This window comes from Typopeltis vanoorti, chromosome 5, assembly GCF_054136105.1.
Source record: "Typopeltis vanoorti isolate ZY-2024b chromosome 5, IOZ_Tvanoo_1.0, whole genome shotgun sequence".
In the NCBI taxonomy this organism is placed as follows: Eukaryota; Metazoa; Arthropoda; class Arachnida; order Uropygi; family Thelyphonidae; genus Typopeltis; species Typopeltis vanoorti.
The window spans coordinates 164,739,989-164,766,890 of record NC_143553.1 but is presented as its reverse complement, the minus strand read 5'-3'; the positions used below and the strand labels follow the sequence as shown (position 1 = coordinate 164,766,890).

The 26,902-nt window shown below is 36.7% G+C and overlaps 1 protein-coding gene across 4 annotated transcripts in view; it reads right to left on the bottom strand.

Annotated features, from left to right (window-relative positions):
- Positions 1 to 26,902, bottom strand: part of LOC150107025 (MFS-type transporter SLC18B1-like) — a 508,245-nt gene that overhangs the window by 340,082 nt on the left and 141,261 nt on the right. For all 4 annotated transcript variants that reach the window (XR_016548342.1, XM_090392899.1, XM_090392901.1 and 1 more), the window contains exon 5: positions 16,310 to 16,457. Coding sequence is in view for 3 of the 4 variants with exons in the window: in XM_090392899.1 (XP_090249025.1) it covers positions 16,310 to 16,457 (148 nt within the window). In the remaining variant the exon portion in view is untranslated. The remainder of the gene's footprint in view (positions 1 to 16,309; positions 16,458 to 26,902) is intronic.

The following is a 26,902-nucleotide window of genomic DNA, read 5'->3' as shown; positions in this document are numbered from 1 at the left end:
GGAAAAGACGTTTACCTCAAAAAACTAACACTACTGAACTTTCTTTTTTGTTGCATACATGTAAACGGTTTTTATATGGTAAAAATATAGAATAGAATTTCTAAAACTTAGAATAATGTCACCAGACAACTGAACAAATGCTTGCAGATTTCAAAAAAATAGTCCAGAATTAGAAGTATCCGCTTTCGCAGATACAACAATATTATTGGCTTACTTCTTTTATCAAATGGTAAAATGAAGTAATAGATATTGAATACCATCTGTGAAAACTTTCAAACCAGTAGAAAATTAAAGTAGTTATTGATAATTCAGTTCCAGGAGTTCCATTCTGAAAATAAAAAATCTATTGAACAAAAAATTTGGTAAGACATAAAAATTAAATGTAAATAAACAATAAAAATAAATAAATACTCAAAGAAATGCATAATTTTTTCTTTGATTTGTAAATCCTAAGGTTAAATTCTACTTACCTCAGTGTGAAGTAATTACACATTCACTGCCAAGTGTTTGGCAATCAACAATTCGATGATTTATAAAGAGAATTTGAGCCGGGTACACGTGTGTGCCTCACGTCCTAACTGGCGAATGTGTAATGCATTTAAAAAAAAAAGTCTGTAATGTAAGAAGTCCCCCCCCCGTAACACGATGCCCTGGCAAATGCTTGGCTTGTCTAGTGCTTCCAACAGCTCTTTATTGCAATATATTTAGTGCATATCTACATTTAATAAATGCTAATATTAATATGTGTTTTTATTGTTTCTGCTCACTTCAGTGTCCCTTGAAGAAGTTGCCCCGATGTGGTGCATCGCCTGCTTACCATGTCAAGCTGGCCCTGCTGTAATGTAATGCATATATCCTTACAGACATGTATAATGGCATGTATTATGGAAAGGGCCACTATCCAGACCAGTTTCGACCTTTATTGAGGTCTCATCAGTGGGAGCCAGAGCCAGAAGTGATACCAAGGTTGAAGTAATGCATATTTCCATACACAAGTAGTCAAAGTATTTTTGTAATAAGGTGTGACACCCTTTGACTACTTGTGTATGGAAATATGACTTCTGCATTACTTCAACCTTGGTATCACTTCTGGGTCTGGCTCCCACTGATGACATCTCGGATTTTGGCAAGAACCTTAATTTTCTTTCCTTTATTTTTTTGCTTTGATTTAATTTTAGTAGTGCTAGTGGTGTTTTTTCCCCAACAAGCACTGACTTTTTTTAAGTAAATATTAAGAAAACTGGTAGTGCAGTTAATATCTGCATTACAGGATTACGTTTGGTGGTATCACGGCCACCATTTTATACTTGAAATATAACATTTGCTGGGTTTTTTTTTTCTCTTACAATCAAACACAGAAGTTTTTAGTCCCCCCCCCCACAAGATAATGGTACCAATTTCTCCAAGGGTGCAAACTATAGGAATTGAAATTTCAGATGTGAAGGAGAGAGACAGGTGACTAAGGTTTTAAAAGAGATAGGTGCTGCTAGTAAGATTTATTCTTTCATGCCATACAGCAGAGGAAAATATTTAAATGTAATTAAAGATGAGGAAATAAGGAATAAACTATTATAGGGCTTTACATTCGAACGTAGCACAGTAATTCCTGTAATGGTGGGAAGTAAAAGTTATAGAACCAGAGTTATGGTAAACTATCCAGAAGTACAGAGGCAGTGCCCGCATTGTGGTTCATGTGATCACTTGAGTGGCAACTGTCCCAAATCTAAATGTTTCAATTGCATGGAGATTGGACATATCGCTAATCAGTGTCTGAAACCCTCAAAAATGCAAAAGTTCCCACCACATTAATTGTTAACACCTGTCCTTTCAGAACTTTCTCTGAAAGAGTGGGAGCACTGGGAGAGTGAATTAGAACTGTGTGTGTGTGTGTGTGTGTGTGTGTGTGTGTGTGTGTGTGTGTGTGTGTGTGTGTGTGTGTGTGTGTGTGTGTGTGTGTGTGTGTGTCAGAGAAGCATAAAGAAGAGTTCCTTGATCATCCAATTCAGTCTGGTAAAGATGGCACTTTTAAACAAACTATATTTGGTAAAATCACAAAAAGTGCACAACCAAATCAGCCAGAAATTAGTCCCAAAATTCCAGAACTGAAGTAGTCATTTTCCCAGTCAAATATGGATGGAAAAACATCAGTTGAAGTTACCAATAATGAACCTAGTATAACCAGTGAACAGATACAAGATGAAATGCAAACACATGAAACTGTTCTACAAGGAGAAACTGGAGAAGAAACAGAAAAGCAATTAAGATGACTGAAAGAATTTAATATGCAGACAACATCATCAAAAATAAAAGATTAATAAAAAAAAACTGATAAACAAAACAAATTAAAAATGTGTTAAAAAAAGGAACTTAATCTAAAAGAAGAAGAAATAATAAAAAATGTTTCATTCAGATGAAGAAGGTTACAGATCATCAAATGAAGACTCTTTGAAGACAAAATTTGAAAAACAAAGATAGGATGTAGAGTTTGCTCTTGGTGGGGATATATTGTTGGAGGTGGACGAAATAAGAGATCTTGGGGTGATGGTGAATAAGAATATGAAATTTAGAGAATATATATTGCAAAATCAAGGAACAGGATGGTAAGGGGTGTAATGTATTGGGGACTCAATGATCCGTGAGGAAAGATAAAAAGTGTGGCTATGGCAATTAAGAGGGATGAAAGGGTAGATGAGATGATTGTGATGGTAGGAATGAATGACTTGAGAGGTAATGTAAATTGGGCAACAAGAGATACAAGATTCTTGCTTGAGGTTGTACGAAAGAAGATGCAGAAAAGAAAGATAGTGCGTGTGTTGCCTAGGTATGATAGTGAAGAGCTGAGCAGAAGAGCAATAACATTGAATAGCATAATAGCCAGAATGTGTCAGAAGAGAGGATTGGAATATGTGGATGCTTGGAGGGGCTTTTGAGGACAGAAAGGAATTGTATGCGAGAGACCGCTTGCATTTGAATGAGGAAGGATGTAGGCATCCACAGAGATTGCTGTTCTGAATGAGTCGGTGTGTCACTGCAGGGAAACTAGAATGCCCAGGATGGATAGTAGTAGGGATGGCCTCTTGTGGGAATGGATGCTTAGGAGAAGGTGGACGACATCAGGTAACGCTGAGCCCATGGAGTCTAGAGGAGATAATGCTAGGTATAGAAACAGTGGCATTTTTATGCTTTATACTAATGCCAGAAGTATCTGGAATAAAGGAGAGGAATTGGTGGAGCTGATAGCATCAACATGGCAAGATTGTTGGGATCACTGAGGCATGGTTGACAGAAGAGGATATAATAACAGGAACAGAAGAAACAGCATACACCATTTTTCAGCAGGATAGGAAGGGAAAGCGTGGTGGTAAAGTACTGCTTATGATAAGTGACGACTTATGTCCACTAAGACTGATGGCTTTGGAAGGCAGTGACACTAATGAATTTGAAAGCATATGGTGTGAGGTAGAGGTGGGCAAGACAGGATATTTATTGGGGTGTTGCTACAAACCAAGAAGCACAGAGGGCAGGGACAAGGAGATGTTTAGACAGTTGCACTTGGCAAATGCAAGAAGAATGATTATTATGGGAGATTTTAACTACAGCAGTAGAAATTGGGGAGAGGAAGATGCATGTAGCAATAAGGGAATGGAATTTCTAGAATTCTTGAAGGACAAATGTCTTAGGCAACATGTAACAAAGGGAACAAGAGGTTCAAGAGTTTTGGATTTGGTTATAGCATCAGAAGAGTTGATAATAACTGAGATGACATCTCTCCCACCAGTTGGAGAGAGTGACCATATGGTTTTGACTTGGAAAATGAATAGACATGCAGGAGTATCAAAAAGATGGGAACGTATGTGGAATTATAAGACAGGTGATTATAATAGTCTAAGACTTCAACATGGGGAAGTTTCATGGAGGGAGGAATTGGAAGGCCAGGATATCATTAGTGTGTGGGAAATTATAAAAGAATATTTGTTAGCAGCAATAGTAAGTTGTATACCACGAGTGAACAAGAGGACACAATTTGGAGTAAAGTGGATGACAAACAATATTAAACAGGAATTGCATGCAAAAAAGAGGCTGTGGAAGAGATATAAGAAGACAGGTGAAGAGAAGATGCATGAAGAGTATAAGACACGAGTCAGAAGCGTGACTAGTATGGTAAGGAAGACGAAACTGGAATATGGGAGGAGATTAGCCCTAAGATCCAAAGAAAATCCTAGGGAATTTTTTAGATATTTGGCCAGTAGGAGGAGAAATGACTGTGGAAGAATGATGTTGTGGGATAAAAATGGGAACAGAGTGAATGATGCAGAGGACATAGTAGAATTGTTCAATGAACACTTTAATGGAGTATTTCATCCTGGAGAATAAGGTTTTAATACTAGAAGTGGTAGGGCAGGTTTGAGGTTTAGAGGTGCAAGGGGAGAGTGTGTTTCAAATACTGAGTGCTCTGAATGTCAATAAAGCAATGGGACTGGATGATATTTCACCACAGGTTTTGAGAGAATGTACTCAAGTACTGACAGCTCCTTTGACATGGCTTTTTAATGAAAGTCTGGCTATGAGAAAGACACCCAAGAAAGGGAAAGAATGCAAGATAGTACAATTGCATAAGGGCGGTAGCAGACTAGAAGTGTCTAATCATAGGCCAGTTTGTGTGTCATCAGTAGTTGTTAAGATCTTGGAGAAATTAATGAGGGACCATATACAGCATTGGGCAGATGAGGGTAATGTTATCTGTGAGAGCAACATGGATTTGTTAAGGGGCGTGCTTGTTTTAGAATATTCTAGCCTTTATTATATAAAGTTACAAAAGCAACTGAGGGAAAGGCATATACTGCCATTTTCTTAGATTTAGCGAAGGCATTTGACAGGGTGCCACATGATAAGCTGATATTTAAGCAGCACATGGATTTGGATGTCAGGTTGGGCAACTGGATTGGCTGTCCGATAGGTATTAGAGAGTTATGTATGGTGGAACAGTTTCAAGGAGGAAGAAGGTTACAAGTGGGGTCTCACAGGGCTCAGTACTGGGACCTATATTGTTTAACTTTTATATCAATGACATTTTCAGTGGATTGCAGAGGGGGATATTCAGTTGTTTTCAGATGATGTGAAGCTGGGAAGGGCTATTAGTAATAGTGCAGATGTAGTAGCCCTGCAAGAGGATTTGAATAAGCTAGACAGGTGGACAAATGAATGGAGGTGTCGGTTTAATGCAGCAAAATATAAGGTCTTGAGATTTGGGACATGTCACTGCATACTCTTCGAGGAGTTGTACTGGAGGAAGTAGGGAGACAAGAGATCTGGGGTTGATGATTGATAGAAACCTGAAATTCAGGGGACATATTGCAAAGGTGGTGAAGGTAACGCAGAGGACACTGGCCTGCAGAGATGAGAGGGTTATCATTCCATTGTATAAGACTCTGATCAGACCACACTTAGACTGTTCTCAGATTTGGTTCCCATGATTTGAAGGGGATAAATTAAGCCTAGAAAGAGTACAGAGGTGGATAACAAAGATGGTTTCAGGACTGTACAATGTTAGTTATGAAGACTGGCTGAGGGAAATTGGACTGCAGAGTTTGTTGGATAGAAGAAAGAGAGGTGATATGATTGAGACTTTTAAACTGTTGAGAGGTGGTTACAGATTTGACACTGGGGAGTTCTTTCGCTTGGTTGAACAGCAGGAAGGAGTGATGACAAGGGGCCATCCCTGAAAGTTGCGAAAGGAAGCTGTGAGCAGGGGGGTGAGGAGTGGTTTCTTTGCATTGAGGGTGGCTGAACCATGGAATGCCTTGCCTGATGGAGTGGTGGGAGCAAGAACAGTCAATGAGTTTAAGGAGTGGTATGATAGACTTGGTGTTTCCTAGGAAGGACCTCCCGCAATGAGTCTTTTCACTCCATGGAGGCCTGAATAATAATAATAAAAATTGTAAGGACAACACAACAGTTTTTGGCAATGATGCAAAAGACACTGACTTGTAGAAGTAAAGAGATTCTGGTTTCATTGTATAAGATTCTGATTAGGCCACATATGGACTAATGTGCACAGATTGAGCACCTGATTTTCAAAAGAATGAAGAGATGTTGGAGAGGATGCAGAGACAATTGACCAAAATAGCTTTTGATTACTGGAATGTTGAATATGAAGAAAGTTTGAAACGATGCAATTTGCAGAGTTTAGTGGATAGGAGGAAGAGAGGTGATATAACTGAGACATACAAATTAGTAAGGGATTGTCAGTGGATTAACAATGAAGAGATTTTTCATAAAACAGTGAGAGATTGGGGAAGAACAAGAAGTCATCCCTTGAAGCTATATAAGGAGGGTATGAGAAAAACAGTGAGAAGCAGGTTTTTTTGGCATGGAGAGTTGTAAAGATCAGAATGCCTTCCCTGAGAGTGTAGTGTCTGCAAGGAGTTTGAATGTGTTCAAGGCACAGTATGATGAGATGTGCGTATGACAAAAGGGACCTCCTAGATGAGTCTGCGACTCCATGGGATCTTAGGATAATAATAATGATGATGATACTATTTCTTCATCCAGAGTTAGTGGATTCAAAAAATTTGGACCCAATATATCAGATCGTCATTAAAATTTATTTCCTTCATCCAAGACTTTTTTTCCTAGGTTTAACAATGTCACTATTCATATTATCCATAATGTCTGGAAGATATTCCTTAGATTTTTTGCTATCTCTTTATTACCAGTAAGTATTAGTATTCATCTTAAGTGCACAATCTATTTCTTTTTTAAGTTCATTACTTATATTTGATATCTTTATTAGGCCAATATTCCATTTTCTCTTTTTCTAAATATTCCTGCAATTTTTTTAACGTTATGCAAAGACCAATGATTATTCACCATGTATTTCAGCTATAAAATTACATTAACTCTTGGCCAATTGTCCATATGGTACATACTAGATCTCCTGGTGATTTTCATATTATAGCTCATTTGTTTTGGTTCTTCAAAAAAAAAAAAAAAGTGTTACCAATCATAAAACCATGCTATTCACAAAAGTCTAACAATCTAGCTCCTTTTCATTTCACATGGTCCAAAATGCCTAGTTTCTTAACATTTGGTGCTCTCACCAACCACCACAATAAAATCATCCATTAAAGTTTTATATTATTTTTGTCTTTAACTGATGTTATTAGTTCCTCTAGTTCAGTAGTTCTTAACCGGTGTTCCCTGGAACACTTGCAATTGAAAGATGTCACATAACACAGTTATGAGTGTAATTGGCTATACTGATCCTAACAACTGAACACTGCTATGCACATTGACTTCTAAACCAATAGAATATCCTTTATAGGTCAATGGATTTGTTACCCTTACAAAGAAAATAAACCTGAATATTATATCTGCACACTGTTTTTTTGCACAGAGAATTCATAGTTTCAAAAACATTATCGGCAATATTAAAAACTGTACTAAACCAAGTTGTAAATATGGTAAATTACATCAAGTCAAGACCTTTAAAAGCACACCTTTTTAAATATTTGCATATGCACATCTTTGCATATCTATGGAAGCCAAGCACGAATCTTTGCTTTTGCACACTGAAATAAGATGGATAAAGTGCTATTCCGAATATTAGAACTTAAGAATGAATTATTAGCCTGTTTTCAAAATGAAGGTACAGATGCTTTTGTAAAATGTCTTCAAAATATTTGGTGTGCTAAAATGGCATATTTAGCAGATATTTTTAATTACTTAAATATCGTTAATACAAGTATTATTATTATTATTATTATTCAGGCCTCCATGTTGTCAAAAGACTCATCATGGGAAGTCCTTCCAAAGAACATAAAGTCTGTCAAGACTCATCGAGGGGAGGTCCCCCCCCCCCTAAGAAACACGAAGTCTATCATACCACTTCTTAAACTCATTGATCGTTCTCACTCTCACCACACGTCACGCAATGCATTCCATGGTTCAACCACCCTCCATGCAAAGAAACCACTCCTTACCCTCTTGCTCACAGTTTCCTTTCGTAACTTCCAGGGATGGCCTCTTGTCATCACTCCTTCCCACTGTTCAACCAAGCAAAAGAACTCCCCAGTGTCAACCCTGTAACCACCTCTCAACAGTTTAAAAGTCTCAATCATATCACCTCTCCTTCTTGTATCCACCAAACCCTCAGCCGATCCTCATAACTATCCTTGTACAGTCCTGAAACCATCTTTGTCATCTGTCTTTGTATCCTTTCCACAGTTAATTTATCCCCTTCAAAGCCTGCGGACCAAATCTGAGAACAATAGTCCAAGTGTGGTCTGATCAGAGACTTATACAATGGAATGATAACCCTCTTATCTCTGCAGGTCAGTGTCCTTCTCATAATTGCAGCAATCCTCTGTGTTACCTTCACCACCTTTGCAATATGTCCCCTAAATTTCAGGTTTCTATCAATCATCAATCCTAGATCCTCTTGACTCCCCTACTTCCTCCAGTATAACTCCTCCCATAGAGTATGCAGCATCCCATCAATGTTTCCCAAACCTCAAGACCTTACATTTTGCTGGTTACAGGCAAATTCATCAAAAAACAGTTAATCGAAAGACAATTCATTGAATGCAATTCATCGAACAGTAATCGAAAAAGCAATTCGCCGAATGACAATTTAACGAATGGCAATTTGTCGAAAAGGCAATTCATCAAACGCCAATTCGTTGAAAAAACAATTCATCGAAAATTTTTCGATGAATTCTTTCATAATTCATCAAAAAGTCGTTTTTCTTGCAAAGTATTGTTTAAAAATCTTCAGTAACAATGCGGAACATTACTCATGATACAAACAACATATTTAAATGGTCATTGAAACATAATTATTTTCTTGCATTTTAGAGCATTTAATGTAAGTGTACATCCTGCTTCATAGTACAGTTAGCGATTTATCTGTAGAGAAGACAGGAGTACCAAATGCACTTATCTACCGAATAACCTCGAAAACATGTAATTGCAGTTAATAAGGGGAGGAATAGGCTAAGAAATTTGTTCTACCAAAATTTGTCACAATAAGTCTAGTCGATTGAAATTAAAAATTTCATTAAATTTCATCCAGCCAGAGCGAAATTGCTAGTATTATTTAGGAACTTCTCTACGGAAATGTCATGATACAAGTGATCCATTATGAACTAAAACTGAACCGTGCATTCAGCTTCTTGTTCTGAAAACTTCTGCGAATTCTTCTACGTCTGCGAGTTATCGTATACATAATTTTGACACTATTCTTTGTAGCCCCGATTATAGCTGAACTGAAAACCGGAAGGGTTCGACATTTTTTTGTAAAAGTTTCAAATACGGAATCCAAATAAAATTTTTTCATTAATAAATGTAATAAATAAATAAATTTACTGAACGTAAGTTAGTAGGCCTAATACTGATATGATTAGGCTTTTCCTCCTGAAAATAGGCAAATCGGACAAGAAAAACAATAAGAATCGATATTGTTCTGTAATTATTCCTTAGTAAAGCAGCATTGCTATACCAACAATCATTATTAATCATTAATATTACAACTACTACTACTAATAATAATAAATTGATTCTTGATGTAAATATTTTTCACAATATAATAATAAAATATACAGGAATTCAGAGTAAAAATATTGGAAAACTTGAAAAAAATTCATTCCTGAAGATTTTTCAATCACGTTTCATTTATTTACTCCTGTTTCTGTTATTCCTCAAAGATAGGAGTGCTACATGCACTTATCTCCCGAATAACCTTGAAAGCAAGTAATTGCAGTTAATAAGGGGAGGAATAGGCTAAGAATACTGAAGAGTATAGTGTGGGTATATTTCTGGGTTTTGAGGAGGTGATCGGTGCAGTTTGTTAAAAAATATTAAACAAATATTAAACAAATTCTTAAAATATTCTCTAGGAATGGAAAATAATAAAATAAGGAATGATGAATAAAGAGTCTTAAAAAACAAACCTATAAACCTTTTAGAAGCATGCTCATCTGGTGTTATATTTAGATGGGCAGCGGTTGGAAGTCTTATTCGACTTTTGAAGGATGCCAGTGGTTGGCAGATCACAGTTAGAAAACACAGTGCTAAAGGAAATTGAAATTGGGTTGAGTTGTTTTGAATTAAGGAAGAAGCAACTGGCCTTAAATCCCTGCGTGTTTTTCCAATTCGGTTCGCTTGTTTTTCGGTAAGAAAAAACCAAGTTTCAGAGAGGAAAAACCTTCCATCCTCGTATGAGACAGGCTAACTCACCTTCAGGTTAAACGCCCTGATAAAGGCACTTGACATCCTTGATAAACATAGGATGCTGAAGCCCTTTTCAGCAGTTTCATTAAATGAGCTGTAGAATTTTTCTCTTCGTTTCTGCAGTTTTGTAGAAAATAAGTTTAGGATGGAGGACTTTTTTTTTATATACGTTCACGCCAAGTTTTTTGTAGTCTTTCATTTTCCAGAGATGAGATGTTTCTTAAAGTTGATTTTTCTGATTTGGAATTTTCGAGTTGGTTCGAAAAAATGGCTCAACAATGCAATCATGTGTGATCTCATTGTTGAGCCATTTTTTCCATGAAGAGATGATTACGAGAGTGGCATAACTAAATATGCTAGAGAAATTTGTTTCCCCAGATTGAGAATGTGTAGGGCCTCATTTTTCAACATGATGAAGCAACTCCACATTATGGCGCCTGCGCGTATCCCACTGCTTGTGGCCACCACGCAGTCCCGATTTGATTCCGATGGATTTCTTCTTTTGCATATATTTATATTTGTGTATAAATAATTAAGTAAAAGAGTTTTTTTTTAAGGGGAAGGGGTAGAAAAATATGCTACTGCACGTGGCGACAAAATTTCTAGGACCAGTCCTGGTGAATATGGTGTTTGAGGTAGATATTGAAATCCCAAGTCATATATTGTCTGCTGGATTTCATAAGCAGGTGCATTGTCCTGCAAAAGCAACACGCCTCTGCTTAGTTTCTGGAACCGATTTTCCTTCAGTACCTCCTTCAATTCCTTCAAAGCTGCTGTAACAGTTTCACCTTTCTTGAGGAAAGGTAAGATTACACCATCCATATCCTAAATGACAATGGCAAGAACTTTCCCTGCTGACGGTTTGGATCAAAACTTCTTTGGCCATGGAGAACCTTTGTATCTCCACTCCATTGATTGTTGTTTGTTCTCTGGGTCATACTGACGAAGCCATGTTTCATCAACGGTTAGAATATGAGCTAAAAATTTCATGAGGATGAAATCCCTTTATGAAATGTTCTTTTAACATCTCAACTATACCCACCTCAGTGGATATCATTCACTGCAACCAGTATGCCCCACCAAAAAATCGCTTTCCGAACGAAGTAGGATAAATAGTAGTTATAAATAGTAGGATAATAAAAAGATACATACCTCTCAAAATAATCCAAAACAAACCAAAAAAAAAATTGCACACACATCTTCACCCCCACACGCCTTATAATTCATTTTTCGGTGAACTGTATTTTCGATGAATTGTCTTTTCGATTAACTGCTCATCGGTGAATTGTTTTTTCGGGGAATTGTCTTTCGATGAATTGCTTCTTCGATTAATTGTTGTTCGATAAACTGATTTTCGATGAATTGTTTATTCGGTGAATTGCTTTTTCGATGAATTGTTGTTCGATGAATTGCCTTCGATGAATTGTCTTTCGGTAAACTGTTTTTCAATGAACTCTCCAGATATCCATTTTACTGCATTAAACTGACACCCCCATTCATTTGCCCATCTATCTAGCTTATTTAAATACTCTTGCAGAGCTACCACATCTGCACTATTACTAATAATCCTTCCCAGCTTCGCATCATCCGCAAACAACTGAATATCCCCTTGCAATCCACTGGCAATGTCATTGATATAAAGGTTAAACAATATAGGTCCTAGTACTGAGCCCTGTGGGACCCCACTTGTAACCTTCTGCCTCCTTGAAACTGCTCCACCATACACAACTCTCTGATACCTATCAGACAGCCAATCCTGAATCCAGTTGACCAATCTGACATCCAGACCCATGTGCTGCAACTTAAATATCAGCTTATCATGTGGCACCCTGTCAAATGCCTTCGCTAAGTCTAAGAAAGTTGCAGTATATGCCTTTCCCTCGTCTAATGTTCTTGTAACTTTATTATAAAAGGCTAGCATATTGCTAGAACAAGAGCGCCCTTTCACAAATCCATGTTGACTCTCACAGATAACGTTACCTTCATCAGCCCAATGCTGTATACGGTCCCTCACTACTTTCTCCACGATCCAAGGGAAAAATTAAAATATTTTAACATCCACTGACAAATTGTCAGCTTTTCAGAAAAAAAAGTATCTCTTGGGAAAAAACGCATATCAGAAAAAAATACAGTAGATATGTTTCCTTCATTCCATAATAAAAATGTCGAGGGAATTATTTCCGTTATAACAGAGCATTTAACAATATTGGATGAAAAGATTTCAAGTTATGCTCCTTCCTTAAATACACACAATTATGACTAGATACGAAATCCATTTGGCACAGTTAATACATTGAGTTGTGAATTTTCGTTACAAGAAGAAGAAGAACAATTAGTTACCTTGTCAACGGATCGTATGCTAAAAATGAAATTCTCTGAAATAACTCTTGAAGAATTTTTGATTTTTATCCAAGTCAAATCCTGAGCTCCCTCCAAAAGGGCACTGAAAATTTTGTTACAGTTTTCAACATCATATTTGAGGTGAGCTCGGTTTCTCAATATTAACCAAAAAACTAAAAAGCGTGAAAGACTTACTAATATAGACAAAGAGATGAGAGTAGCTATATGACATATTAGACCTGATATTGCTGAAATCTGCAAAAGCCAACAAGCTCAATAAATATTGTTATTTGAATGGCAAGTATTTTTTACTTTAACCAATCTTCTTGTACAGGGGTGGGTCAAAAGTCACAAAAGGATCTGAAGTTTTAATAACTTTTTTTAATTAATTAAAAAAAAATTTTTTTTACAGATTTTATAAAGAAGACCTTGGAGATCAACCATAGAAAAATTCACGACTGAACAGTGAACACAAATTGTGAAATTTTACTATCAAAACCAAGGATCAATAATTCTTACCCAATGGGCATATCATTCCCATTATGGTGAGAGATTCTCAAAGCAAATCAATGATTAGAAGTTTGATTGGTTCATTTTGAGGAACAGGGTTCAGTAAGCAACCTTCTATGAACAGGCAGACTGCGCTCAGTTAGGAATGAAGCCACAGTTGAGCATGTAAGAGAGTGTTGCAGAAGACCAGAGCACATCGACTCGAAGGCGGTCAAGGACAGGCTGGAGTCTCTCAGACATCACTCTGGCATATTCTGAAAACTTCGAGCCTGTTTCCGTATAAAATCAAGTTGGTGCAACAGTTGAAGCCACCAGATTATGCCCACAGATTTCAAGAATTAGCAAGGAGAGATCCTGAATTTATTTGCAAACTGATAATGTCAGATGAAGCACATTTTCATTTGAATAGCTTCATTAAGAAACAAAACTGCAGCACTTGGGGGTTCAGAAAATCCTAGGGCAATTCACCAAAGGGACTGCACCCCCTTAAGTGTATGGTCTGGTGTGGGATAACGTCAGAAGAAGCAATTGGACCTTACTTTCTCCAAGACCACATTGGGAACCCTGTCAATGTTACAGGAGATGAATATCGGTCTATACTCGAAAATTTCTTACTCCCAGCAGTTCAAGATAAACATGAAATATGGTTCCAACAGGACAGAGTGACAGCTCACAATCCAACTGCTCAGGCAAATTTTTGAGGAAAGAATAATTTCCCATCCATGGTTGTGACCAGTGGTGAGCTTTGGAAATTTTAACAAAGGGCTCGCATCGTCGACAAAAAAAAAAAAAAGGCCTAACTTAGTCCTTATAATATTTATATTGCGACTTTGTGTAGAGCTTCTGACAGATATGATAATTCCTGTAGGATATCAATCATTAATGCTAGATCTTTTAAAAATTCCAAATTGAGAAGTCAGTTTAAAAAGCCCTTATATTTATAGTTCAATGCAAAATGCTTGTATAAAGCTGGGTAATTTATCCACGCAGCAAGAGCCATTCGTAAACTGAAAGCTGCCCATTGTGGTCCAAACACACGCCCGATCTTTAAAATTTCGATACCAAGGTCTTCTGCAATCGTATTTAATTCTCGTTGATTTTTTGGTGATTGATGATAAAAAGCATATAATTTATCTATAAATATTTCAAAATGATTTATTTCTTTAATGTTTTTTATTGAATCATCTAATGCTAAGTGTAAACGATGAACGCAATGCCAAATCACAACATTGGGAAATTTTCGTAGAAGTTTGATGATTGCAACACCCGATTGTTTCCTAACATTACACTAACTCCATCAGAACAAAATGCAACGAAATGATTTTTATATAGTTATCAGAAAATCCATATGAATTTAAAGTAGCAATTATAATAGCACGTATACATTCCACTCTGGTATTTTCTAGTTCTATAAAATTATTAAACAAGATGAACAAGGGGCTCGCAAATGTGAGAAAAATTTAACAAAGGGCTCGAGCTAGCCCCCACAAGCCCCTTACAGCTCACCACTGGTTGTGACTATCTCAAAGATAGTGGCAACCATGGGAACCATGGGACTATCTAAGAAAAAGTTCATGTTAACAAGCCTCAGACACTCCAACAGCTGAAGAACAATATTCAGGCTGAAATCAGAGCACTGGAACCTGAAACACTAAGAGGTGTCATGAAAAACGCCTTAGAAAGGGCATGTTTGTGCGAAGCAGGAAATGGACGCCATTTACAAGATTTGATTTTTCACACCTAGTGTAAATTTATTTCCTATATATACTGTATATGATGCTATGTTATTGTAAATTTAAAATAAAAAATAAAGGAGTTATTAAATATTGAAACCCCTTCGTCACTTTTGGTCCACCCTGTAGTAACCAAATGCACAATTTTGTCCTCTCTCTCTCCCCTCCACTACAGATTATCATACAGTCTACACTCCAGTAATCTCCATTTCCTTTCCATTGGATTTCACTAACTCCTAAAATTTCTCCATCTGATTCCGTTGTTTGTTCTTGCAGTTCTAACTTTCCTCATTGTTTCTTTTTGCAAGTTCCAATATATACAGGTATTTCATTATGCTCTTGGTATCTCCTCTTCAGATAATTAACTATACCTATTTTTATTTCTATTTTTAAAGATATTCAAGTGCATTTTGTCCAGGGATTCTTCACATCTCTGTCCTATTAAAGGGATATTAGAAAGAACCAAACTGAAGTTCTCTCCACAGTAATATTATTATTATTACGTGACACCTCCAAGGAGTTCAAAGACTCATCGAGGAAGGGCACATACTCTACAGCTTTCCATCTCCACCACTTATTCCACCAGCTACCAAAACTACCATCATCATCATTATCTACTGGCAAAGGTTGGTCGATTGGTAGAGCCTTTGCTACTAATGGCTTAGTTAAGTAAGTTTGACCGTGGTTAGTAGTTGGAAGGGGACCAATCGTTCGATGCTGTTGCCACACTCTCCCTCAATGAGTCTTTGGACTTCCTGGAGGTGTCAAATCATAATAATATATATCTACACCAACGGCATCTAATGCCCACCATCACCACCACTAATATTTTTTATCTGTAAATTTGCGTGTTTTTTCAAGGCCGATTTGTCTGTATGTAGGATGAAAAACCCAAGGTTTCCAGGAGAAAAAACACTACTACCTCAGTATGAGAGCAGCTAACTCACCTTCAATTGAAAAAAAACCATATAAAGATTCCTTTCATCATGACGAGAATCGAACTTAGGTCTTTTCCAATCGAAGAGCACAATGTACCATTGCTCTTCCAATTGTGCTAGAGATGTTTGGGAAAATAGTGCAGTAGCTTCCCCTTGCTTTCTGCATCAGTCTTGCAACCAATTTTGTCATAACTATACTTGCAAATATCTGAAGCACTGGCATAGATCTAGTCATATTACTTATGGCATAGACTTTGTCATATGATTATGCTTGCAAACACCTGAAGTCCTATCAAGCTAGTCAACTTAATAATACCAACTAATAATATGAATAATACTGGAGAATGGCTTAGTGACTAAGGGTTACATAATCCTGAAACCTTGCTTTTGTAACACTTCAGCTTTCTAAAAAGCATGGTGGCTTATATATACAAATTTTTGCTGTTAAAAGTGACATTTGTTACACTTACAAAAGACTCAATGTTTTAGAACCTGCAAGTCTCTTATGATAACTTAATTCATTAGGATGGAGGAGAAAAAGAAAAAAAACTAACTTACAAAGACTGTACCTATGTCATCTGGAAACATGTCTAAGATAATGGTACATGCTGCTGTGCTAAAAGCTGCAGCTCCCACTGCTTCAAAAGATCGTACTAAGAAGCAAAATGTAGAAAATGTGACTTCATTATCTATTCTGTCTAATAACCTATTAAAGAAAAGCAGATTTTATATATATATGCACACACACACACTATAAAATGCAGTTAGAGAATAATAAAAAATAAAGAAAAACACTAAAACATTAGTATTTTATCGTTTTTTTATCACATTTTAAACACTGGAATGAATCAAAGCACTCTGAATTGGAGATCAGTCATAGCAATTATCGATGAGCAAAAAGCCCAACCACAATATTAAACAATTATAGAATGAAATAGGAACATGGTATCTTAGTTTGCACTGGGAGATAAATGATTGATGCTGCTGATGGAAAAATGGGGATAAGAGATGGATAACATGTTAAAAGGAAGACATTCTGGAAGAGATAGGAGAGGAAGAGAGAGGTATATGTCAAAAGAAAGAATACGTCAGGTGGGAAGGAAGAATAAAATGGGAATGCATTACATATTTTGAATATTGGACTTACTGAGAGAAACAAAAATATTAAGTATAAAAAAAGAGTGAAGGTGGGAGAGAGAGAGAGAGAGAGATCATAAATATATGGAATATACACCCACATATGAGAAGATGTATACAGGCAAACATACACACACATCTCTTTCAATTTTGGGTACAGGTGGTTAAGTTTCTGTTACACAGTAGGCATGATTTTATTACAGGTAGTTAAATTTCTGTGGTGTGCTATGGCTTGAAAAAGAAATGCTCACCTTTTTAAGTGTGAGTACCTTTCAAGAAGTGTTTTGCATCTTGTGTATGTGTTACTTCTGCTTTCAAGTGGATAGTTTCTTATGAAAGCAATGGATAAGCATTTTATTTCAATGCCAGAAGAAATTGTATTTGTGAGAGAGTGGGTACTAGCTGATTCAGCATCAATAATGAAATGCACTAAAAAAAAAAAAAACTAACAATTTCTAATCACACACTTAAATCACTAGATGTCTCCTCTCTATATATATGAAGGCTGAGAACACGACTTCCATCAACATCATGCAGTGTATTGTAAACCATAACCAGAGCCGGCCATCTCGGGGGTGCGGTTGGTGCAATGCACCCAGGTCCCATGATCAAGTGGGCACAGTCGATACACGTTTGCAGAAACGTATTATATTTCTAATGTGTTTTTTTTTTTGTTTTCCTGTGCCGAAATCATTTGCAGGTAAGAGGTTTTACAATACATTTATTTAATCCTTTAATTTTTACCTTTGAAAAATATTTTAGGGCCCCAAAAGGTTTCTTGCACCCAGGCCTCTTTATAGAGAAGGCCGGTCCTGACCATGACACAAACTGACACAATGAACCAATTCACCCTCAACAGTGACCTACTTCTTTACACCATCTCCTCCTCAGCAAACTTCTCTGCATCGAACAGTCGAAATGCAACTAGCAACTAATTTGCCAAAGATCAAATGGTTTTTGTCTACATGTGGAAGACACTCCATATGACTTTTCAACTTCTTCATCACACCTAGAACATACTTGTCTAAGCCCATTGCCAGACATCTCTTAGTACATTGGCTTATTTCCAATACTGAATCAGCATTCAGCTTATTAGAGACCTGAAGTAGCAAAAAATTCTATGTTTGGTCTCTAGAGCAGGGTTTCTGGACTATGTAAAAGATAATTTAAAAACTACCAAAAAGTATACAATATTGATAAAAAAAAAAAATAGAAAAAAAATCCTTAGCTCACCCAGTGTATGAATGTACTATAGGGGTTTATAGAAAAGGGTTTATAGAAAACCCTTTTGTGGGAGCTACATAAAAAACCTTATGCAATACAACAGATTGTGGTTCTTCCTCAAAACACAAATGAAATGCTTGATTAACTTCCTCAATTTCACCACCGCTGGCCCAATGTGAACTCTTAGCTTCCACTAAGACATTGACAACCATCTCTGCCAAACTTATACCACCCTAGGAAGTATTTTTACCTTGGGTATAAATATGTTAAAGATACCAAGTAATTTTAAACCTGGTTTTACTCCATTTCCCAAGTAAGCAAACAGACTAAAAGTCAAGTTTGCACCTGCAATTGATGCAAGTCTAACTGATCCCACAGGTAGTGCAGGACCAGGGCAACTCGTGGCAAAGGTGGAACAAGCTCCGATCACTAATCTTAATATTTACCCTTAATGCCAAAACACATCTCCAAGAAGGGGATGTATGATGTTTTGTATTAAAGGCAAGGGGCCACTACCCAGACCACTGACGAGACCTCAATAAAGGTCGAAACCGGTCTGGGTAGTGGCCCCTTGCCTTTAATACAAAACATCATACATCCCCTTCTTGGAGATGTGTTTTGGCATTAAGGGTAAATATTAAGATTAGTGATCGGAGCTTGTTCCACCTTTGCCACGAGTTGCCCTGGTCCTGCACTACCTGTGGGATCAGTTAGACTTGCATCAATTGCAGGCGCAAACTTGACTTTTAGTCTGTTTGCTTACTTGGGAAATGGAGTAAAACCAGGTTTAAAATTACTTGGTATCTTTAACATACTTATACCACCCTGTTGAAAGTTTATTTTTCACTTGGTTAGACTATAATAAATTTAGTTTAATCCTTTATCCAAGTGTGAGCAAACAAAGTTTGCACCTGAAAGTATCTTTAGGACTGGGATAAGGTGATACAACACCAGGCAACTCATTGCAAAGGTGGAGCAAGCTAACATCACTCCTATCTCAGTATCTCCCATAATGCAAAACACATCTCCTTGTGGATATGTATAATGTTATGCATTAAGGGAAGGGCCATCCGCAAGGAGATGTGTTTTGCATTATGGGAGATACTGAGATAGGAGTGATGTTATCTTGCTCCACCTTTGCAACGAGTTGACCGGTGTTGTATCACCTTACCCCAGTCCTGAAGATACTTTCAGGTGCAAACTTTGTTTGCTCACACTTGGATAAAGGATTAAACTAAATTTATTATACCAGCCTCTTTGCATCAAAAAAAAAAAAAGAAAAGGCAGTCAGTCACAACAAATTCCACAATACTTATGCCTGCTTCCCCCTCTACAGAGATTTCTAAAGATCCTACCCACTTAAGCATAAAGAAATCCAAAATACATCACTCAAGTCTCTGAATATCTCCAAAAACATAAAATGCATACAACAATATCCTCAACCCTTTCTGGAACACCAAACTAAAACACCTTGTAGAAAGAGCTCTAAACCACCCACTTCCACTTGATGGAAACACACACCCACTACAACATTACCATCAATTACAAAATTAGTTTCCCAGAATCCAGAACACTGGCTCACACTTAAAGAGAATTTTGTTTCATCCATAACACTACAGGAATTATGTCTTATCTGTTCCTCCAGACTAAAGCAAACATGCAGAAAGCAAAATGATCCTTCCCCACAAAAAAAGAAAGAAAGTATAACTAAAGCAGTTAAAAAAAAAAAAATTTCATGTATATATTATATATCGATCCTTCACATATGAGAGATTTTTTTTTTATGTCATGTGCAAGCAAGGATTAAGGCAGAAGGAATCTGCTGATATTTTTCTTGAAAAGCTGGAGGTTGTAGCTATTGGGAACACCTCATGAGGAATGAAAGGCAGAAGGAGAAAAGTTCAGTGGGTTTGCAGCTGGATCCTAAAACAATGTTGGGTGGCTACTGCTAGTGTTTTAATAGGCTTAGTGAAAAGTGAGAATAATCAGCAGTACCCATGGAAGAATCTGTAAAAAACAGACATAAGGCTAAAGAAAACTATCAGTAAGAAATGATCAATCAGATAACCTACCTCTAAAAATATCAAAAAATTTTAGGAAAGTCCTTAGCACCATTTCCAAAAAAATGAGAACAGTATTTAATGTTAAACCGAATTAAGATTTTATACAGAGTTAGCTCAATTGGTAAATCAAGTTATATATTAATGTAATGTGTTTATGCCTGGATAGGCTATTATCATGGATAAAAGAAGGTGAACAGAGGTTGTTGTTTTTAAAAAAAAAAAAGGCATTGTCTCACGTGATAGAAACCAAGCACATACCCACTGAAAACTACCATAAAACAGGCCTATGGTACAGACAGACCACCACTACCATTATGTATTTCCTGCACTAAAGTAAGATACCTCCTTATTCCAAGCATGTTTGATAAGGTTAAATTAGCACTTGTTAATCAGGGATAATAGCCACTACTGATATACATAATTTTTTATACATAATATACATAATATACAAATCACAAAATCTCATTATAAAAAACATGAATTTTATATAAATCAATGAAATATTGTTAATCAATAATAAAATAAGTGTTAAAGGCTAAATATTCCAGAAAATTCTCCTCTAAAAGACAAACATGAAACTTTTTAGCATTTAACAAGCCTAATAAAAATGATCAAACATCTCAAGACATTCATAAATGTCCATGCACAGTATGGAATTATTATAATTAACATCTTACCTGCATGGAGTCAGAGAGGTATCATGGGAGGTACACACTATTGCACAGAAAGCTAATCCAACTGTGCCTTAAATTGATTCAATGTGTCTACATTCACAACACACTCAGGCATTGTATTCCACTCACCAACCACTCTTCATGTAAAGAACCTTCTCCTCACTCCTCTGCTCACACCCTCCTTATACAGTTTCCAGTGATGGCTCTTGTTCTACCTCCCCCCTCCTATTCTATGAAAAATCTCTTCCATGTCAACATAATAACAAACCTTGACTAGCTTATATGTCTTAATCATACCCCTTCCTCCTATTCACGAGGCTTTGCAATTTACATTCCATAAATCTGTCCTTGTACTCCACATTCCAAAGACCACTGACTACCTTCGTGAATCTTCCCTAGCATATTCTGCATCACACCATGAAAACCCAGCAAACAGATCTGTGCACAATAATCTGTGCATATGAGGTCTGATCAAGGCATGACATCACAAACCTCTTTATTTCTGCATGTCAGAGTTCTCCGCATCATTGCCATTATCTGATGTGACGTCTTCACAACTTGTGCAACGTGGCCTCTGATTTTCAGGTCCTTTTCCATGACCACTCCCAGATCTTTCATCTCCTCTACCTCCTTTAAAGTTTCCCCACTAAGTGTATACTTTGCATCCCATCATTACTTACCAAACTTCAAAACCTAACACTTTGCAACATTGAAATGACAGTTCCACTTACCTGCCAATTCATTCAATCTATTCGAGTCCTCCTGTAAGGACATACCTAACATTTGCATTGCTCTCCCCTGATTTTGCATCATCTGCAAACATTTGCACATCACCAGTTAAACCTATCTCGATAACATTAATATAAAAATTGACCCATGCAGCACACCACTAGTGACTTTCCTCTTTCAGGATACTACACTCTCATATACAACTTTCTGATACCTATCTGACAGCCAGTCACTGATCCAACTCAGAATTCTGTTATGCAATCCCATTAGTTTTGATTTATTTAACAGCATGTTGTGTGGAAGTCTATCAAAAGCTTTTGCAAAATCTAAATACAACACTGTACATGCAATACCTTGCCCAAGACATTTGTCACCTTGATATAGTACAAAATTTAGTAAAACATGATCTCCCTTTAACAAACTCATGCTGATAACCACAGAGAATACTGCTGTATTCAACCCATATCTGTATCGTACTTTTCACCAATCTCTTTCTCTCTCTCTCTAGTACCTTCAACACAACTCCAGATATACAGATTGGCCTATAATTTGTAACCACAGCCTTATCACCACCTTTATGTAATGGAACAATTTTACCCTCCTTCCACTCCTTTGGAACCTGTGCTGTTGTAAGACTTTTATTAAACAGGCATGCCAATTCCCTGGAACATTCCCTTAAGATGTGTAGTGATATGTCATCAAATCCTATTGCCTTATTGACATCAAGGTTATTTATTTCTTCAAATACCTCGTTTTTATAATTAAGCCATCCTCTCCTATGTCCTCTATATTTAAGTTTCTCATGATTTTACCCTGATGAAGATGAAACACCATTATAAAATGATCACTGAATAACTCAACAATGTCTTCTGGAGCAGTTACCATTCTACCATTTTTATCCATTAACATCATCTTACCATAATCATTCTTCCATCTACTTGCCACATATCTAAAAACCTCCCTAGGGTTCCTTCGCCTGAGTTGCCAATTTCTGCTCATACTACACTTTTGTTGCCCTTACTGAGTCACTCTACTGGCTTGTTCTTTATACTCCTCATGTAACCGATTATTATCATTATTCATCTAGTACTGTCTCCAAAGTACCTTTTTCTTCCAGATTTCATGCTCAAATCCTTCATTCATCCATTTTATACTTACTTTATTCAGCCTTTTGGCCTTCAGAATATATTCACACATTGATGCTGTTATGTATTTCTTTGTCAGTTCTCAAGAAACATTTCAAGGGGATAAATGAGCTGTGGAAAGAGTGCAAAAAAAGAAACACAGAGATTAATAAAACAGAATTATTATTAAAGGAGACCTCCAGGGAGTCAGGGACTCAACAAGGGAGGGTAAATACTACATGCACCAGCTATCATATTTATTCTTGAATTCATTCACACCACCTGCACAAACAACATCCAATAGCAATCCATTTCAATCATGCACTAACCTATGAAAGAAAAATCTAGTCCTCACCCCCTTCTTAGTGGCATTCATTCTCAGCTTCCCAAGATACCTTCTCATCCTTTCCCCACCGTCCATAAAATGAAAAATTCCATTAATTGAAATCCTGCATGATTCCTTCAGAAGTTTATGGCATTCAGATTATGAGAATACACTGTATGTGGATTACAGACTCTGGTTAACAGGAGAAAGAGGGGTTATATGATAGAGGTCTGTAAACTTATGAATGGGTCTTATAGAATATCACATGATGAAATTTTTTGTTATACACAAGTAGAAGGTGGGGAGAAAACACAGGGGAGTATCCATGGAAGTTAAGTTTGTTCACAGTCAAGAAAGGGACAAGAGCTAGGTTTTTCTCTCACACAGCAGTCAGTGAAAGGAATAATTTCCCTTTAGAAGTAGTGAATGCATCTAGTATGAATTAATTTATCCTTTCTTTTAGTGTTACAGGGTGATCAGCATTCATATTTGAAATTATGGATTCTACAACCGTGTTAAAATAACTCTTTTTATTATCCCGACATTTCAATCTTCATATCAAGATCATCATCTGGAGCATACATAAATATACAAGACAAGCTGCATTACATTTCGAACCGTAAGCTAGAGAAACAACGATTTGATCACATGCTACTCATTGACATGACCTCTAGTAAAAAAATAAATAAATAAATAAATAATAATAATAATAATTACATCAGGCTGGATTTAATTTATGATTACATGAATAAACATTCTTGCTTACAGATGGTTTTCCTTCCAGTAACCGTGGTGTCCTATTACAACATGAATAAACATTCTTTCTTATAGATTTTTTCTTTAACAGTGATGTCCTATTTTTTAGTATTAAAGTTGTTAGTTTAGATTTAGGATCCTAGATTTTCTACAGTCCTGTTTATAGTTGTTCTTAGAGAAGAATGATTCGTGGAACGAATATATGCCTTCCATATGTATAAGATTTTTAGACCATCAGATTGGGGTGGTTGATAATGATCTCACAAACTTCCTTAAATTTGTGTTCATACCATGTTTTGATGTGATGTAGACAACTAGTGCTTTTCCAGTCAATTCTATCTAAGGTGTTCAGGGCATGATCAGAAAGGCCAGCTTCACCATAATTATTATATTTGATGTGTCGTTTATGTTCTTTTTGTCTGATCAGAATCGTGCATCCTGTTTCTCCTATGTATGGTATGTTGCAGGTGCAGTAAATATGGTATACTCCAGGGTGAGCCAGCAGAGGGAGTGGGTCTTTGGATGAGTTGAGTAAGCTTTTTAATTTTGCAGGAGGTTTAAAGGTGGCTTTGAGGTTGTATTTTTGTAGTACTCTGTTTATTTTGTCTGATGTCCCTTTAATGTAGGGAATGTTTATAGTTTTACTGTAGTCTGATTTGTCCTTGTTTTTTATTGAGGTCTTATAGAGAATTTTGTTAATAGTGTTTTGGCTGTATCCATTTTTTTGAAAAGTATTTCTGATCACTTTAAATTCGTTTTTCAATGCCTGTTCACTGGAGCAGATCTTCAGAGCCCTGTTTTTTGGGGTATTGATGATACCTAGTTTTTGAGTTGGGTGGTGGTGGTAGGTGTTTATGTGTATATATTGGCCAGTATGTCTCGGTTTCCGGTAAACAGTGAAGGAAAGATTGCCCGAGGAAAGATGTGACAAGTGTATCTAGAAACGGCAGTGTGTTATGTTTTTCAATCTCAATTGTGAACTGTATATGTTTGTGTTACTTGTTTGGGTGGCTAAGGAATGTGTCTAGTGGCCATGAGACCAGATCGCGAAAACATCTTCAACGTATCTAAACTTCGGGTTTTAAAGAGGAGGAACCTAAAGCAAGTTGTTCAAAATGTTCCATGTAAAAGTTAGCAATCGGGGGGGGGATAATGGCGAGCCCATGGCTGTGCCTTCTTTTTGTAGGTAGAAAGCGTTTTGCCATACAAAATAACCAGAAAGTGATACATGTGCAAAGAGCACCGTGATATCTGGAGGAAATTTGTTCTGTAAAAGAAGAATTGTGTCATTGATTGGGACATTTGTAAAGAGGGCAGAGACGTCAAAACTGATCATCGTTTTCTAATGTGATGTATTTGATGATGTTTATGAAGTGTTGTGTGTTTTTGATATAGAAGGGGGAATGACCTACCAGCTCCTTGAGTGTTGCCGCTAATTTTTTGGCTAAGTGATAAGTCGGGCTATCAATCCTTTCAACTACAGGCCTTAGTGGTATGTTTTCTTTGTGAATTTTTGGCAGCCTGTAAATTCTCGGGGGACGAGCACAGTGTGTAAATAGTTTTTTGACCGTATCTTCGAGCCATGTGGTAATTGATTTAAGTAGATTCTCTGTTTTCTTTTCTATTCCATTAGTTGGGTTATAGTTAACTAATTGGTATGTGTTATTGTCCGAGACCAGCAAATTCATTTTTTCCACATAAGTGGCTCGGTTTAAGATAATGGCACTTCCTTCATCTGCTCTGGTTATTAAAATGTTTGGATTTGACTTTAGTGATTATATTAGTGATAGAAAAATACGTTTAGAAACCGTCAACAATTTAAATCATAACAAAATAATAACAAGCGACCTAACTCAACATGAATTAACAGCGATAAAATCACTAAAATCAAATCCGAACATCTTAATAACCAGAGAAGATAAAGGAAGTGCCACCATTATCTTAAACCGAACCACTTATGTGGAAAAAATTAATCTGCTGGTCTCAGACAATAACACACCAATTAGTTAACTATAACCCAACTAATAGAATAAAAAAGAAAACAGAGAATCTACTTAAGTCAATTACCACATGGCCCAAAGATATGGTGAAAAAACTATTTCCATACTATGCTCGTCCTCCGAGAATTTACCGGCTACTGAAAATTCACAAAGAAAACACACTGCTAAGTCGAAGAGACTGATAGCCCGACTTATCACTTAGCCAAAATATTAGCGGTAACACTCAAGGAGCTAGTAGGTCATTCCACCTCCTATATCTAAACACACAACACTTCATAAACATCATCAAAAACATTACATTAGAAAACGATGATCTATTAGTCAGTTTTAACATCTCTGCCCTCTTTACAAATGTCCCAATCAATGACACAATTCTTTTACAGAACAAATTTCTTCCAGATATGACGGTGCTCTTTGCGTATGTATTACGTTCTGGTTATTTTGTATGGCAAAATGCTTTCTACCTACAAAAAGAAGGCACAGCCATGAGCATGCCATTATTCCCCCCCGATTGCTAACTTTTATATGGAATATTTTGAATGACTTGCTTTAGGTTCCTCCTCTTTAAAACCCAAAGTTTAGATACGTTGAAGATGTTTTCGCGATCTGGTCTCATGGCCACTAGACACATTCCTTAGCCACCCAAACAAGTAACACAAACATATACAGTTCACAATTGAGATTGAAAAACATTTCAATCGAAACAGACTACAGTCACACGTCTTCCCTCGGGCAATCTTTCCTTCACTGTTTACTGGAAACCGACACATACTGGCCAATATATACAAATAAACTCCTACCACCACCCAACACAAAAACTAGGTGTCATCAATACCCCAAAAAACAGGGCTCTGAAGATCTGCTCCAGTGAACAGGCATTGAAAAATGAATTTAAAGTGATCAGAAATACTTTTCAAAAAAATGGATACAGCCAAAACACTATTAACAAAATTCTCTATAAGACCTCAATAAAAAACAAGGACAAATCAGACTACAGTAAAACTATAAACATTCCCTACATTAAAGGGACATCAGACAAAATAAACAGAGTACTACAAAAATACAACCTCAAAGCCACCTTTAAACCTCCTGCAAAATTAAAAAGCTTACTCAACTCAT